A 17,273-nucleotide genomic window follows, 5' to 3' on the forward strand; every position below is an offset into this window, starting at 1 on the left:
CCCAGTAAAGAAGATTGCCTCTGGGTTCCTTTCTTCATTGGAAGAAGAATGAACATGTTGCTAATTGACCAGATTTCTTAGCCTCTCTTTTATATCACATTGGTTATTAACACCAAAAATTTAAGAATCAGTTTGGAAATGTAAAGTGCCACCTAAAGGCTCATTTAGCGTTGTGTGTTAGGTTTTCCACCTCTCTCATTCACTAGGGTAATATAGTCAAATCGCTTGACCCAAACCAGTGAAAGAAAAACTGTTTATGTTTTATGTGACATTATAAAGAATAGAACTTTACATTTGTGAAGTAGTAATAATAGCGCACTTTATTGAACACTTAATTTTGCAGCAGATGTTTTCTAAGCTCTTTACTTACATTAATTCATTTAAAGTATAGTAGCTGTTTGTGGAGAGTGTAGCCATCTCAGAGCTGTTTTTTTCCTCAGTTGAGACCTTCAGAGTAGCTAGCATTGTGGATAATTTGTTTTACAGTAAGAACGGTAGCACCTAAATGTTATTATACCTACTTTATAAATTTCATGATGTGTTTAAAATGCAAGTGAGGTGGAACACTTGATTTTGATCTATTTCTATAAACCTCAAAGAGTTTCACATGATCAGTCTAATTCTCTCCTTCAGCCTCTGCATCCATTGGGATGTGCGGAAACAGCAACATAACCTGAGCAAGATATATAATCCTTTTCCAACCTCACTTTTGTTTTTTCCTCTGAAAAATAGTGATAAAATATGCAATTTGATAGAGTTGTTGAAAAGATCATGGTAGCTGCTCAATAAATGTTTTATTCAGTCATTGAAAAATTGAAATGCCTGGCACATAGATTCTTAATTACTGTTGGTTCCACTTCTTCAGTTTTCTTTCAAGGCTTTGGAAAGAGCAGCTTCCTTTATTGTCCATCTTTTCAGAGTGATGTTTGCTGACCCTGGACTGCAACATCAGCAGCTGCTGATTGGAACTTTCTAATCAACAGTTGGGTATCCACCCCACATTATCTCTCTTGGAAGGGAACCCAGACTGCTTTTTGCACCATCTTTTTCTTCGAATTAATTCCTTTTTCTTTCATATTTCTTTTTAAATTTTTCTTTTCTATTACAATGTTACTAGTATAATGAACTTCTATATTAGGACTCTTAAAATGCAGGCCTAAAATAAAAATCCATAAATCTTTTTAAAGTACACTAGTTTTTCCCACAAAATGAAAGAACTGTGTTCCTTTAAGCTAATAGTATTGCCTGCAAAGTTATAAAAATTTCCATCATTTTCTTTATGCAAAACCATTTTTCTTCACACTTTTGAAGTCCTATGTTTGTAACAGCCTTCATAAATTGGTGACTTCGTCCTAGCTCTGACACAAAGCTGTTCAGCCCATCCTGCTGTCAGTGTACCTGCTGCTTGACATTGACAGGATTCTTGTCAAAACCGGGGATTGCATAAATTAGTGTTTAACCCTGGGCAGGCTTTTCTCCTCATTTCAATTCAGCTTTTAAAAGACTGTCATGTCCTTATTCATAGATCATGAAAGTGGAATTTGACTATCATCATACACTTTTTAACTTTCAGAGTTTATAAACTGTTGAGAATACCATAAACTTTCCTAGTCTTGCTGATTTTTCATTAATCCTTAATTAGTAATCCTCAGTTTTACAAATTCCTGTACAATAATGACATCATCACTGATTGTCTACTGTCCTTTTCTTCTAGTCCAGAGGATCTACTTGCTTTACTTTTTATTTTAATAAGCAGCTTACATTGTGTGTGTGGTGGTGTGGGGAAGAGAAGAGGGAAGGAGTTTTAAGTTGCATAAAGTAGTTAAACTTTAAATAATCTTCCAGATGAATTTAGAATTTAAAAAAAATTGATTGTTTTACCTTAATACTTTTCAGAAAGTACATATTAAGTGTTTGAAAAACCTAAGAAAATCTCTTGATTCTGTATACTTCCTAACTCGTCCCTGCTGTCATTGTTCCACTGTGGCTCTATGGACAAGGAGAAATAGTTTCATTCATGAACAAGCAGAACAAAACACATATTTAACAGGAACAAACATTTATTATGTTCTCCCTTTGTGTAAGATGATGAGGAAATTACTCTCAAGAGTATATTACCTGTTTCCGTAGCCTGTGTTGAACATCTGAAACAGGGTTCCTGAATTTTAGTAAACCTAGAAATTGTTACGGAAAATATAATATGTTTAATAGCCTTAATTAAATCAGGTGATATATATGTATAATTTTCCTTTACCTAAGTTGACAGAGATAACCTCCTCACCCTTATTATTCTTGGAGAAAATCTTTGTGATACCTTTCGTTTTCTTCAACCATCTAACCGTCAAAAATGATTGAGAAGGTCTCCTAAACTTGGAAAGAGAATGATTTTTTTTTTTTTTAGAAAAAGCTAACTCCTCATATACTGAACATTTTGAAATCTCAACATGAGGAAAAGAAATCCATAAATTTAAGCATACTGAGAGTAATTTCTATTTCGGTAACAGCAAGATAATATGTTATTTCTCTACTAACATATTGAGGTAAAGGGGAATAAATGGTTGAGAATGTGAAGATTAGAGTCCTTCTCTTTAGAACCTGATTATAATTGGAACACTTACACACCAGGCACCTTATATAACTCTTGACCTGCATTAATTGATTTAATATCTGCAGGAACCCTCTGAAATAATGATTAGTATTCCCATTTTACACGCAAGGAAAACTACAAATATAGCTTCAGAGTCATGAAGTAAGTTGCCTAAAATCATTGAGCTAGTAAATTGCAGAGCTGATATTCAAGTTTCAGACTCATTGACACCATAGCACGTGATCCTACATTTTACCTGTAAATGAAGATAAATGATACCAAACTATTTGAGGTTTTTTGGGGGAGTTTAATGAAGTAGCGTAAATAAAAATATTCAGCATTGCAGTAAGTTTGTGCTCAATATGTGATATACTATTTTAATTAAGTTATCTTTCAGACATTTAGTTCACTCAATCTTAATTCTCATCAATTTAGAGAATTTTAAACTTAAAAATGAAGGTGTATGTGGGTAGAAGTATCAGCTCATATTTCTCAAGAGGCTAGACAGCATTTTACATGGGGCAGAAAAAAATCAACCTATTCTTTTAACCTGCTATTCTGTTGCTAAGAGAGTTTAATCTCAAACTTTTCATCTTCTAAATTTAATCTCAAACTTTTCATCTTCTAAATTTCCCTGGAATCTAGTTTCAAGATTAAATGACATTTTAGCCATCTATTTAGGTGTTGCCCTTTTAGATGGTAGTCCTCTAATTTTCATTATGCAAAAGAGTAAATCAATCAATCAAAATAACTTGTCAGAAGAGCTGACTTAGTATTATAGTTATTCAGAATGCACCAATGATAATACTGTGCCAAAATAATATCTTTCTTTAGTATGTGGAATTCAACTGTGGTTAAATTTAAGGTTTAGATTTAGATTGGGAAAATAATTGTTTTCAAATATAGAATGACATAGACCTATATGTTCCAAGCAGATCCTACCTGGAATATTATTCTGAAAACTAGGTTACGTAGAAAAGTAAATATTAAAATGCATAAAGGGAAAGATGGTCAAGATGATGGAAGATTCTGGAAATAATAATATTTGACAGGTGATTCCAAGAGTTGAGTCTTTTGCATCTAGAAAATAGAAGACTAATACTTGTTTTAAAATAGCTTGAGGTCTTTCATATAGCAAAGGAAACAGGCTCAGTGAGAAAATGTAGGTGGAAATGCAGGTCTGTCCTTTGTTGCACAGGACACAGAGCAGTGGAGTTGGCTGCCTGAGGAAGCCTGATTTCTCTCACCAGAGTTCTCTGAAGGTGGTGGGTGGATCTTGAACCACAAACATTGGATCACTGACTCCTGGGTTACTTCACATTTTTCTAAAACTGTGGCTTTGCTAACTATCCTGTTAATTGGTAAGGGTTTCTAAACATCTGTTATCATTATGTTTCACTGAAGAGAAATATTTTTAGTTCTTTATGCGGACTTTGTTAGTATGGGTTTTTAGGTGTGAATGGAATTTAATTGCAGAAATGATGTTTGTCACACTGGGTGCTATCTGCTTTAAGATTTAAATGTTTAACTCTTTTTCCTTTTAGTCTTATGTTCTTTTACTTTCACTAAGAGGGTGAAAACATCAGCAGTGATTTTATTTCTGTGTTATTAGGCATGGCAATTTTTTCTGATAGTTATATAAAGTGTGTCAAGTCACATGTCCCATCCGCACTCCAACCCTCTGTACTTTTTAATGGCAAAGATCTGGCCTATATTTCATCAATTTGACATGGAGGTTTTTTTTCTATCTCTGTTTCTTACATCTATGTTAAAGGTCACTGTAGTATACCATAACTGTCTCAAGTGGTCAGTTACATAGTGTGCATTGGGCTGACTTTAAGAGTAAGAAGTAGTCTGGCATGATGGTTCAGTAATTATTACTTTCAGAGAAAGATTGGGTTAACCTATCTTAAATTATGTTATATTAGCCTTCACATTTAAGATGTAAAAGTGATATAAATTATGAGAGTGAAGTGATTAACCATTTGTGATTAGTGCTCAAATGTCTTAACCATAAAATATTCTAAAACATATTTGTTCAGTTAGCATATTTGAGAAAGCAGTTGCTTGTACTCATTGACCTGAAAACATAGCAACATAGATAGGCATTTTCTATTTTTTTCTTAAAGATTTTATTTATTTATATGACAGAGACAGCCATCAAGAGAGGGAACACAAGCAGGGGGAGTGGGAGAGAAAGAAGCATGCTCCCAGCGGAGGAGCCCGATGTGGGACTCGATCCTGGAACGCCAGGGTCACGCCCTGAGCCAAAGGCAGCCACCTAACGACTGCACTACCCGGGCGGCCCCGACATTTTCTATTATTAATCATCATTGCTGTACTTCCACTCTTTAGTCTTTCTAACTGGTTCCTTTTTATAGCGTTTACCAAAATTTCAAGGCAAGATATTCGAAGAGGTTGATCATGTTAACTTATTTTTGGCTTCCTCTTAAAATATTCAGATTTTATGCAAATAGTGTCTATAACTTGATTGATTTCAAGAATACTTCTTTGCTAATTTCCTCCCTTTTTTTTGTTCTAGTTGCCCTTTCTATCTGTAATTAAAAAAAAAAAAAAGACTTCCTCCAAAAAACAGAACCAGTGGTAACAGAGTGATTTAGAATATTAAGTTATTAGTTTTAGTATATAGATAGTTTTTTTAAATTTCCTTAGAAATAAAAGGAGAGCAGGTGGCAAGAATCCTTCTCCTAGCATTGGCTCTTTCATTTTTTTTCAGTGGCTTTTCCACTTTCCTTATCTGCCCAAAGCAATTTGAGGAATACTTAAGCAACAAACTTCCTGAATTTTAGCAAAGTCTGTGGGTCTAGATAGTTTGACTGAAGTAGGCACGTATATTGTATTGTCAAAGAGTTACTTATTTTGGAATAATAGACAACATTGAAGGCTTATTTCATAAACCCTTTATAGGTATTACCTCCTATAGTTTCCCATGTAACCCTGTGAATTCATTACTGCTTTCTTTGTGAGAAAACTGAGACCAAGAGAAGTTGAGTTAAGATGCTTAGAAGTGGTAGAGTCTAAACTCAGACTTAGATCTGACTGAAGAGACTGAAGTCTCAAATACCAATGTCATGAAGTATCTCGCAAGGAAATCTTTGAGTAGATTGGCACATTTGGGAACAGGATATGCTTTCTGCCTTGATTTCTGAGCAAGCTTTTGGAATCTATTTAACCTTTAGCTAAAACAGCCAATGAGTTTGGACTTTAGTATTTCAACAAAGATTATGACCACTAAATGATATTTATGTTGGGACAGAGGCCTCAGGGCAGAGGCCTTCCTTTTGCTTGAAAATGATCTTAAGCTAGCTATTACAAAAAATTAAGCAAAACTGTCTGAAGCAAGATATGTAAATATATACTATGTGATGCAGTGGAAAGAACTTTGGAGCAGACAGCCCAGGGGTCTTACTTACTTACATAACTTTGGGTAAATTACCGTGAGCCTTAATTTCTTCATCTGTAGAATGGTGAGCTGAAGTAATTCAAAGCATTGTTGGAAGGATTAAATGAGATATAATGCAAAATGTCAGGCACATAGTGGAATAAACATTTATTCCTGTTTTCTCTGTTCCAAGTTGTAAGTAAACTCAGGTGTGAAAGAGTGTCTGTACTTTTATTATTTGCAATTTGATAAGGGTAACATATTTACTAGTCTCTTTTTCATATTACATGCTCATAGTTAAAATATGGATGCAGCCTTTTGAAGTTCAGTTCAATTTCCTTGAGTGCCTAAGCTGCCAAAAATAGCTTGTTTACTCTGTGTGAAAGGGTAGGTGGTCTTAATGGTATTAGAGGAAGGACTGTGATGAATAGTACTATGCATTGGTTGGCAGAGCATAGAGTAGACTCCTTGAACTAGGTATTCAGATGATTTCCTCATGTCTTCTGGAATCATCAACAGTTTCAATTTTTATGTAACTCTAGAAAATGTAGTCTTCTCTGCAAGAAGATCAGAACCACAGTGACATGTCTCAGAGTTCTGAAATACTGCATGATACAGGAACGAAAACATTGTGTTCTATCAGCCATGCAGTTTGGAATAGTTGTTTAGTAGTTAGATTTTGAATCAGATTTTTTGGGGGGGTTCCTGAATCAGTGTTTTTCTTTTCTGCTATAAAATATGTGGTTTAAATAAAGTATTCCTGGACATGGTATATATTAAAGAGATGATCTTAGATCTGTTCTGAAGGGGAGGGAGGCTATAATTCCCCGTTATGTTTTATTCTCAAATGGTATCCTATTTTACTCAAAGTTTCAAAAACAAAGAAATTAGTCTATTATAAAATTTACTTATTTTGGTTATATATAATGACTTTCTCATATGTTAATGAAACCTGAGATTTTTTTTTCCTCCTGGGTATGTTTTTATCATCAAATAAGACGCTTAGTTCATAGAAGTCAAAAGAAGAGTTTAGATTTTCTCTGTGATAGAAGGCAAAGGTGAAAGGACTCTGAACTCAGAGTCAGAGGCCTGCGTTTCAGTTCCTATTCTTCCATCAGCTCGCTTTCTTATGTTACTCAGGTCAGTCAGCCCAGCTAGTTCCTAGTGTATGGCAGAGGTTGAAGTAGGTGAGGTTTTTAATTTTTGTCCCTTACGGAGTTACAGAGCATTGAGGGACTGAGAAAGGGAAAGCCAAGAGGATAGTGCTTGCGTACACTCATTCGAACCTGGGCCCATCTATTTTATATTGAAATTCTATATAAAATTTCACTTGAAAGAAGAGTGTCACATTTACCCAAAGTAGTAATAATAATAATAATACTTTTAAAAATTTAATCTGCTCAGATTATCTCCGATTTCCCCTTCCAATTCTGAAATTCGTTATAACTGTATTCCCTACCCTCATTACTTGGGAGCAGAGTGAAGGGCAGACAGGACTATGAATCAGAAGACCTGTGTTCTAGCTCAGGTTATGGTACTACTTACTTGAACAAATAATCGTTTCTTGGTTATTTGGATTATTCTTCTTTACAGAAACTTCCTGTTTTATAGTTTGTGGTTCCAGACTACCACAAGCCTGGTTTATTTTGTCATAAAGCTATAAATATTTATTCGGAATATAGTTCTTAAACAAGAATGATTGGTAAACTAAAGTTCAGTGTTGATCATAATACATTATTTTTGTGGACACAGATGTTATCCATAACCTTCACAAAAAATAAAAGCCAATCCAGCTTTGACTTTCAATTTTAAGTTACTCTAATATACTAGAATATTAGTATAATTAATCTAAAATAGATTACTTAAAAATATTCTAACTTCTACTTTTAGGGTTCATTACGTGATTTTTTTCTTTTTGTTTTCGAATGGGACAGAGATACTTTATTTCACTGTTTGGACTGAAACATAAAATCAAAGGTCAAAGTTTTTCAGTGGGGACAAAAAAATGAATCTGTCAGATTTTTAAAAATATGTTCGTGAACTATAAAACTAAAAAAAATTTTTTTTAGTTTTACGTATGTTACAGAGGAGCGATACCTAAAGGAAGAAGTTAAGTTAGAAGGAAGAACTAGGTATAAATGTCATTCAAAGATGACTCCAAATAAACTCCTCTATTAAATTGAGCTGTTTATTGTATAAAATGGAAAGAGGTACTAGTACATTCAGTGCTAACAGTTACTAGCTGTGGACTGTAGGAAGTAGTTCCAAGGGTGACCAGTTTTGCCCCCAAGTATCCTGTAAGAGAAATATTTAAAAGTTAAAAAAGCAGGATTGTGCCTTTGACAGTAACTGAAAACCAAGCTGTCAGAATCATTTTTATTTTTTGCTTCTACTTTGTATAAAAAGATTGTGAAGACATCAAATAATGTGAAAGAAATCTCATGGTCGGCCATCTTTATAAAACCATTTAATTGGCTCTGGCTAGTAGGGTCTATGAATCGTTTAAACACAGTAGAGACAGCCTTTCAAATAGCAATGCTGTGTTGTATAAATCCAGCTCACTCCCTCAGCACATGCAGTCTCCTACCCTTAACAGTGGTTGTGATTGATAAGGTATAGATTTTTAGGTGTCCTCTAGCCACTTCTGCAGCTGAGTGTGGAGGAAAAAAGGCATTCAATGCTAATCCCTGAAATAATTACTTCATCTACTACAGTAGCAAATATATTTTCATTCTTCTCAGTTGATATGCAAAGCTTCAAATGTCATATGTCATAAAATTAAATAGCTCCTTTTCAATTTAGCTATAATATTTGACAATCATCATTCAGAACAGTGACCAGAATAATAAAAAATAATTCTCTCCTTTCCTGAACACTTTTTAATTTTTCTTCCTGCATTTAATTGCTTTACTAAATTATAGACATAATATCTGACACTTCTAACCACTTTGAGATTGATTGTTAACGACAGGGGCATAGAGAAAGGAGAGCTAATCTGGAAGTTTGTCTCTAAAATGCAGTTGTTGAGTGATGTCGATAAATTGTCAAATTTCTCCATTCTCTTATTTAGGTGATGATGGCCCCTTAAGGATGATCATTAATTATTGGCTATTGGTTTATTTCTTTGACATGCAGACTGAGATGTAAAGATTTAAGAAGTTGCATTTGAATCAAAACCCATGTTTGCCTTAGAAGTATCAGGGCAAGGTCACAGTTTTCCTGGGCTTCAGTGTCCTTTGTATAAAAATGGAAATAATGGTTCTTTCTTAAGAATACCATGGAGGATGCCTAATAATGAGAGTTATGTTCGTGCCAAATATTAAATATCATTTCTAAATGATAGGATTTGATCAAATTATCTTAGCATCTTTCTGCTCTCAGGTAAAGTTGCATTATTTGGATCTGTAAAATTTGAAGAGTAGAACTCAGTCTCTCATAAAACTTCTTATGATATTGGTAGGGTCAAAGGAAAGCAATCTTTTGGGGAAGAATCAGAGATAATGTGAGGAGGAGGAAGAAGTGGGATACATTTCCAAAATCATTTAAATTATTGTGCTCTGATAATTCAGTTGGAATTTAAACCCTACTTTTGAAATAGATGCTATTTCTTTCATAAACAAAACTGAGAGCCAATTTTTTTTCTGTCTTTAAAAGGGAACATACTTCATAGCTGCATTAATTTAAAAATACTAAAATAACAGGGTGGCAGCACTCAGTAAGAAACCAGTGTGGCTTTGGCTACATTTCTGTTGCTTCTAAGTTCTTTTCAAATATTATAATTAACTGTATTCTTTCTGCTGTTTAATCTGCTTATTCTAATTTTCCATGCTGTTCCTTGAGCTGGTAGATCTATCCCCTCAGTAAGAAAGAAAACGAGAAGAAAATAGTTTGTGTCTTACTGTGGCGATTGCTATGTCTTGCATGAAGCTTTCTTTGTATGTAAATTGTATTTCCTCCTCATTCCAATCCATTATTTTTTCCTATCTCTAGATGTAAGGTTCTTAACGAAGTTGGAGATTTCATCAGATGAGGACAGACAGCTGGTGAACGTTCTCTGGCTCTTCAACCCCTTTTCCATATCTTACCAAAATCCCTTTCCATGACAAATACCTAGAAATATTTAGAAGCCCGGATATTCAGGAAAATTTTTATTATAATGCTTGCTTTTCTGTGATTTCACCCCCTTGTGTCAAGTCATTTGGTGAGTTAATCATGTTATTATGTGGAAATAGTTTCCTCTTCTAGAATTAAATTTGATTCTAATCTTACCACTGTCAATTTCATTCTTTATTGTCAAGGACCAAAAGAGTTTTAACAATGTCCCTGCTTTTTTTTTCCTTCCCCTTGCTTCCCTCTTGTTATAAAAGTTAACAGATGTGAATCCCAGGGCAGCTTAAGAGGGCATATCAAAATCGGCACCATAAAGAATTTAACTTAGGAAACTTGGAGCTATTCTGAACATGTTTAAATCACTACTCTTTACAAATAGGAGGAAGAAGGCACCTATGACCAAACGCTTGAGTTCCGTAGAGGGGGCGATGGCCAGCCAAGAAGATCCACTCGGCCCACCCAGCAGTTTTACCAACCTCCCCGGGCCCGGAACTAATATGAGAAGGTAAAATTGGCATTGTGAGATGGTTCCCATATAAAAAAAGATGCTGTTTATGTTGAATATGTAAATCCAATTGTTAATATTTCATAATAATGTAAAAGAAGAAACTGATGTTTCAAACCTTTCAGTTATAAAGTATATAAGATTATACCATAGTTACAAGCTACTTTTCCACCAAACCTTTCCCCACAAATGCTACCTCTAACCCCCTTTTTTCTATACCCTCTCTCTTCTATTGGAGGTAATGCCAATCAGTGAAATGTCTTTAAGTTTGAAAGCAGGGGAAAAAAAAAGAAACAAAGGACCAGATAATCACCAACTTGGATAATTGAGTTTTTTATTGTTTAATTAATTTCAATCCTCTTTAAGAAAGAGGAAATGTTCATAGTGTATCTTCAAGAATTCGATGAAGATAACGTGATTGCTTACAGAGATAGGATTTCGGGGCCCTATGCTATCGATCCAGAAACTTTCATCTTAGAGCCTCAGAGAGTTATTCTCTGAAAATCATCTTCAATAGGAAGGATGAGAAATATAACAAAGAAGTCAGGAAATTATGGGACCAATCTAAGGCATCTCATTTTGATCAACAAAGACCTTATTTTTTAACGTGTTATCAGAAGGAAATACTTTTGTCATCTTTGGTAGCGTTTCTGTTTTTGCATTATGCCAAGGCTTTTGAATATTTTCAGTTTTTCCCTTAAAGTTTTTGTTATATATCACTCTAAAGACCATGAGACTATTTTAGACTTAACTATATCTTTTTTTCTCAGTCTCTTCTCAGTAACAAGACCATTGAGAATTTTTAAGAAATTGTTTTCAACTTCTCATTTCAGCTATTCATTTTGCTAAGGCTGTTATCCACATTGTATTTTCCGCCTGCTAAGTGACCCTCTCAATTTTTCAAACCAACTGTGGCTTTTTAGCACTCGAAATGCAGCTAGTCTGAATTGAGATGTGCTATAAATGAAAAATACGCATCAGATTTTAAAGACTTAGGTAAAAAAAAAAAAAAGTAAAATGTCAGTAATTTGTATTGTTTATATATTGAAATGAGAATATTTCTGGTAGATTGGATTAAAAAAAATATGTTACTAAAGTTAATTTTTTTTAATGTGACTAGTGGAACATTTAAAATTGCATATGGGCCTCATGTTGTATTTGAACTGGGCAGCACTGTCCCAGAGTCTTAGATCTCTTTAAGCTTCCCAAAGCTCCTTCACTGGTTACAAATTAGCTCTGTCATCCTAAGGGAAGGAATGTTTTCTTCTATGTTCTAGTCCTTAGCTCCTTACGTAGTAGTCTTCCTGGAGTGGAAGTCTCGTGCTACCTGACTTCTGATTTACCTGAGCGGGCCAGAATAGCGTCTTTTTTGTCTTATCACTGGCTTTTCTTTGTGCTTAATACAAGGCTACTGAGTAAACAGATGGGACCTACTGTCCATATTATCACAGAAAGACTACTTCACGACTTGGGCATTTTTCTGTAGCAAGCACTGACCAGAGCAGGCTCAAAGTATATGTAAGGACTTCCACAACTTTACATTGTGCGAGATTGAACATCCACTTTGAACATAAGTTCAGTGTGCTTACAATTAAATCACCAAGGTGAATGAAAACTGAGAATTCCCTCATAGCTTCCTGAGAGCTTCTAAGTTGGTTAAACCAAGGTTTTAAAATAAGGCTGAAGGTTCTCAACTCCGTGATTGCTCTAGGTTGCCTAACAGCGACTGCAGGTCTAACTAGGACTTTTCAGCGGTATCCTGAGGCTGCAGAATAGAAGGTGGGTAGGTCCTGGCAGGGCTGGAAGTAGAGAGGAGGTTGTGAGCATCAGAAAGGCTGCAGCCAGAAGGCTCGAACTCCCATCCTCTCGGCCCTTTTTCAGTTTCTTTCATGTTTTCTGGATTAGGCTTCCACGGAAAATTTCCTCTGAAAAAGAACAAACTGCTTAAAGTAAATCAGAAACCATAGCTCCACGGTAATTGTAGCTCATCGATACCAAATACTATGATGCAGGCTGCTTCCAGTCAACTGAAACACCACAATGTTAGTGGTTTGCTGTGTTCCCTAAGCTAGGACGCCCATTTTTCCCAGATGCTTGCTTTGGATTGTACTGTTGATGCGGGAAATGTGTGACACAGAGATTTTGGATTCCTGACATTGATAAGAAGACTGATTTTGCTGCCTGGGGGAGGAAGGGGGGACAGTCTCATGATGGTATCACTAAAAAACCTCTCACTACAAAATTTACTCAGAAAAGTAAATAAATAAGCAAAACACATGGGCTCTTGGTTGAAAAAATTATTAATTTTTTATTTAAATTCAAACATGAAAGATTATGAAGTAAAATTATCTTTTTGATATACTACTTTTGAATGGGAGGTTCACCAACAATAAGAATTATACTTCTTGTTCTTATCACACAACCAATGTTATTTTCTTCTTGAGAGAAAAGATATTTTTGTTTCCTCATTCCTGGTTTCCATTAAAGTAAGCATTTAAAAAGAAAATATACATTGTAGCCTGCCATTTGACTTCCAGCAAATATAAGTGTGAATTCTAATATATGCTGAAATTTTTCTCAGGTTTTGTTATCTAAAATTATTCAAGATAGTGAGAAACACTTAAGGCACTTTCTATTCTCACTTAGAAACCATAATTTCATAGTCATACTTTTTTTATGTTTTGGGTACTTTGCTAGGTGATGAATGACGCATAGTGCCTGTTCAGTAAGTGTTTGTTAAATAAGTATATTTTGATAAAGTTTTTGGTGTGTAGTTTACACATTCTTTGTCCTAAAAAGTTTTCTTTACGAGCCCTCTATCCCACCACCAACTCCTCGCATGCACATGTATACTTCACCCGACGTGGAGAGAGAATTGGATTCTACTTGGTCTTGGTACTAAGCACACATCAATGACTAGCAAAAGCAGGAGATACCTGGGAGTTCAGGCTAGGTGAGAGAAGGAGGTGTTGGGGGGCAATGTAGGGAAATAGGCCAAAGTCTGAGACAAAATGGTGGCAAGTCAGCGCTGAGCTATGATGGGAGAGAGGGCCCAAACTCCAAACTTCTAGTTCCTGAACTTGTCATAATTGTCCCACATAACTCAGAAATATGAGTAGATATGGATAGAGGAATTATACATAGTTCTTCAGTCCGTGAAAGTGGCCAAAACTAAGGGCATTTGAAGAGGTTTCTGACATGAGTGGAGTCCTGGGAACTGGATGCCAGTTAGTAGAGGCGGGCCTCAGGAATACATTTGGAGCTTCATTTTCATGGTGGAGTAGAGTCCTCGGAAGACACTCGACAGGCCAAGGAACGCTTAAGGGGGCAAGAAGCAGAGTTCCCAGCAAGCAGCTTTCAGTGGCAACCGTCGAGTATGTGACCCCAACAATAGATGTTAAACGTGTGTTGGTGGTGACACAAGAGTGTGGGTTTAGCTGCATTGGTGGCAGTGAACTTCTGTGTAAGAGTGAAATGATCAAAATTAAGCTTCGGCTGTATTGCTGTCGGATATCGGGTGGATTACAGCACCAGGAGGGGAAGAAGCTAAGCAGCTTTTGCAGTAGTCAGTTGAGGAGTGGTTAGAGTGTCACGTCCTGCTGTGAAAAGACAGAAATGACCTGTGTGGGGAGACTCCGGAGCCCCCCAGGGCCACCAAAGTGAAGACTTCACATGGAAAGTAGTTTAATAAATGTTGAGCCACTTTGAGTGTTCACTTGAGTTCTTAACTTATTTGATGAAGAACCATCCTCACAAGTTCACCTCTCAACCAGAAACCAGAAACCCGAGAGCCAAGCATCGACTACTACATAAATGTCATGACTTTACTCTCGAAAGTCCAGGTTTTAACAGCATTTTCAGCTGGTTTTTTTTTTTTTAAACAGTCTGGTCCAGCATCCCTTTGTAGAACTTTTGAAATGAAGATCAGGGAAACAGTTGCTGTAAAGACAGCTGTCGCAGAACCCCTGGTGCCAGCAGGATAGGCATCGCGTGAGGATAGCAGTCCCCAGGCTCTTCATTTTCTGGGTGGGAGGCTGTTTACTTGGGAGACGTGGGAGCGTTGGTGTGCAGTGGGGGTGCTCTGCCCTCCCTACCCGAGCGCTTTTGCCCGCATGAGGCCGGAATACGACCCTGGCACACAGACTTCCCTCCCGGCCTTTCTCGGCTCTTTCGGTTGTCACCACCCAAAGTGCTTCAGCTAGAGCGGTGCTGGTACAGGCTGGGAGCAGGCAGGAGCGGGTGACAGACGCACAGAAATTACCTGCAAGGCCGGAACCAATGCAGAGGCGTTCAGAGGGGAGGTGGAGGTGGGGAGGAGGGGGTAGAAGTGGCCCACTGGCCCACTGCTTCTTTTCCAGGTCATCCTCTGCTAAATACCATCTAGTTAACCCAAATTCCGGAAATCGATGTGCCAGCAATAATGGGCCTCACAATGACAGAGAAGCACTCTAAGAATTTCGAGAAGAGAAATTATTTTGATTTTGCTTTTTGTTTATATACTGATTTATAGAAATTATGTTTATAAATTAGATAGTGTGCAACTTATTCCACTTGAGATCTATTAATATTTATACAAGCACTTTGCATTTACATATGTTTCAGCAGAAGTGTATCTTGAGTACAGAAAAGTCAATTTGAGGATCCAGTCTCACTTTCCTCCTCTCTTTTTAAATAGAGCCTTTGTGAAGAAAGGAGCCATTGACGGAAACATCCGGGTCGAGACCTGTTGATAGTCTTCCTACTTTCCCTTCAGAATAAGCTGCAGCCGTGATGAATATTATTACTGGAGAATGGAAAAGCAGATTTTAGACAGGAAACAATCCAGCTCACACTAAGAATGGGAAAAAATACTAAGTTAACTAGAGCAAGTACCTTTTACAAGTGAAAGAATTTTTTCTTCTGCCATCAATAAAACCAATGAGCTGTTATATACACTGTTTTACTGTATGTTTTATTTGCTGAATAGCATCTTTCTTGTTCATCTGGTGTTAATCCCACAGTATAGAATCGAATAGCAATCACAGGATACTGGAGTCCCCCCCCCCCATAATTACAGAATAAACTGACTGACACAGTTTGCCACATTTCCTGCAAAAACAATGTGCAGCCAGATAGCAGTTCTTAGTAAGGTAATAGCTGCTAAATATGATAGCAGAAAGTGTTCAAAGTTTGAATATATTGCTTTTAGCACTCAGCTAGCTTTTTCAAGTGTAATTCAATTCAAAACCAGGCATTCCCTTCCTTGTAAAATTTGCAACGGATCTTTCAAGATGTATCTGGTTGCTGATAACAGAAAACCCTACTCAAACCGGCTTAAACACTAAAGGGAACTTTCTGGTTCACTGAACTACCAGAAGCTCAATAGGTTTCAGCTGATTTAATTCAGGGATGCAGAGTTGTCACGAAAGACCCTGATTCCTTGCATCTTTCCTTTCTGCTTTCTCTGGCATCGGCTACATTCTACAGCAAGTGCCCCATGGGATCATGAGATGGCTTCAACTCCAAGAGCTATTGAATCCAGGGATGGGCTTGGGGTCACTTCCAGAAGGGCCCTCAGAAGAGAAAAGAAGCCTTTCTCCGGAGGCTACATTTACTCATACTGTGCTACTTTCCTGCCTGTGAACCAGTGACTTCAGCAGGGGGTCTGTGGATTAGTTTAGGCCTGACCCAAATGCCCCGACATTACAAGTGGGGGTGGAAGCATGTTTCAAGAGAAGATATGTGTCTGCAAGCCAAGGTTCTTGCCAAAAGGAGAAGGAGACCAGAATGTCCATTACAGAGAAGGGCTATGTCTTAACTATAAATTTTGTGTAATACGACAATCTTCCCATAGTCTCAGTTTGTGAAACCAGAAGAGAACAGTTGTAAAGAAAGTGTAAGAGGGAAAGGAGAGGGGGGCAAAGGAGGAAGGAAGGAAGAAGAAAACAAAATCCTCTGGCCAAAGTAATTGACAGGATGTCATACTTGGCTTTGAAGGAGAGGGCTTTAGGCTCTGGCTCAGGGCCTGTGAATTCTACATTTTCTTTATTAACCCACAGTTGACTGTTTCTACAGCATCATAATAAGTGAAAGGACAAGGCTAGCAGTGTGAGTTTTTTGTTTTTTGTTCTTTACCGTTGCTGTGCATCATAATCAACTAGGAAGGGGATGGCTTGGGTATGGTATTTTTTAAAAGATCTCCAAGTAGGCTAAGGTGTATCCTGGGTTGAGAACCGGAGGAAGCCTCATGGTAGTTTTCATGAATTTGACAGCTGGTAGGTCCATGAGGGAAGAGGCAGAAGAGCTTCAACGGAAGTACTGGTTCTCCACGCTTCCTTGGTTAACCGATGGAAATGGTAATACCTAGGAGTACCCAGTGTTACCTAGACTAGACTCAGTGGATGGCACTGGCGTTGGCTGGCGGTTATCTGATAGCTCAACAATCCCCGAGAACAGTTTTGAATGATAATATGAGCTATATCGGATTTGACCTGAAGATCTCAAGAACTGTTTAAGTTGGACAGCAAGTGGTCCAGCCTACCTGTCGTCCTGGCTGCTGGTGGCTGCTGGAGCACTGAGGGGGAGGAGTCCGTTGCTGACAGAGCAAGATACCCCAGGCTAATACACCGAAAGCTAAGCTTCACTGTGACTTTCTGTTCTTAAAGGCCAGCTGCAGGCCAGGATGTGAG

The 17,273-nt window shown here is 37.1% G+C and overlaps 1 protein-coding gene across 2 annotated transcripts in view; it reads left to right on the forward strand.

Annotated features, from left to right (window-relative positions):
- The window catches only part of TDRD3 (tudor domain containing 3), an 83,566-nt gene extending 68,029 nt beyond the window's left edge, over positions 1-15,537 (forward strand). For both annotated transcript variants that reach the window (XM_034665273.1, XM_034665274.1), the window contains 2 exons: positions 10,480-10,605; positions 15,281-15,537. In XM_034665273.1, the coding sequence (XP_034521164.1) occupies positions 10,480-10,605; positions 15,281-15,335 (181 nt within the window). In that variant the 3' untranslated portion in view covers positions 15,336-15,537. The remainder of the gene's footprint in view (positions 1-10,479; positions 10,606-15,280) is intronic.
- The last annotated feature ends 1,736 nt before the right edge of the window (positions 15,538-17,273 follow it).

The sequence above is a fragment of the Ailuropoda melanoleuca genome, chromosome 7 (assembly GCF_002007445.2).
Source record: "Ailuropoda melanoleuca isolate Jingjing chromosome 7, ASM200744v2, whole genome shotgun sequence".
NCBI classification, from domain to species: domain Eukaryota; kingdom Metazoa; phylum Chordata; class Mammalia; order Carnivora; family Ursidae; genus Ailuropoda; species Ailuropoda melanoleuca.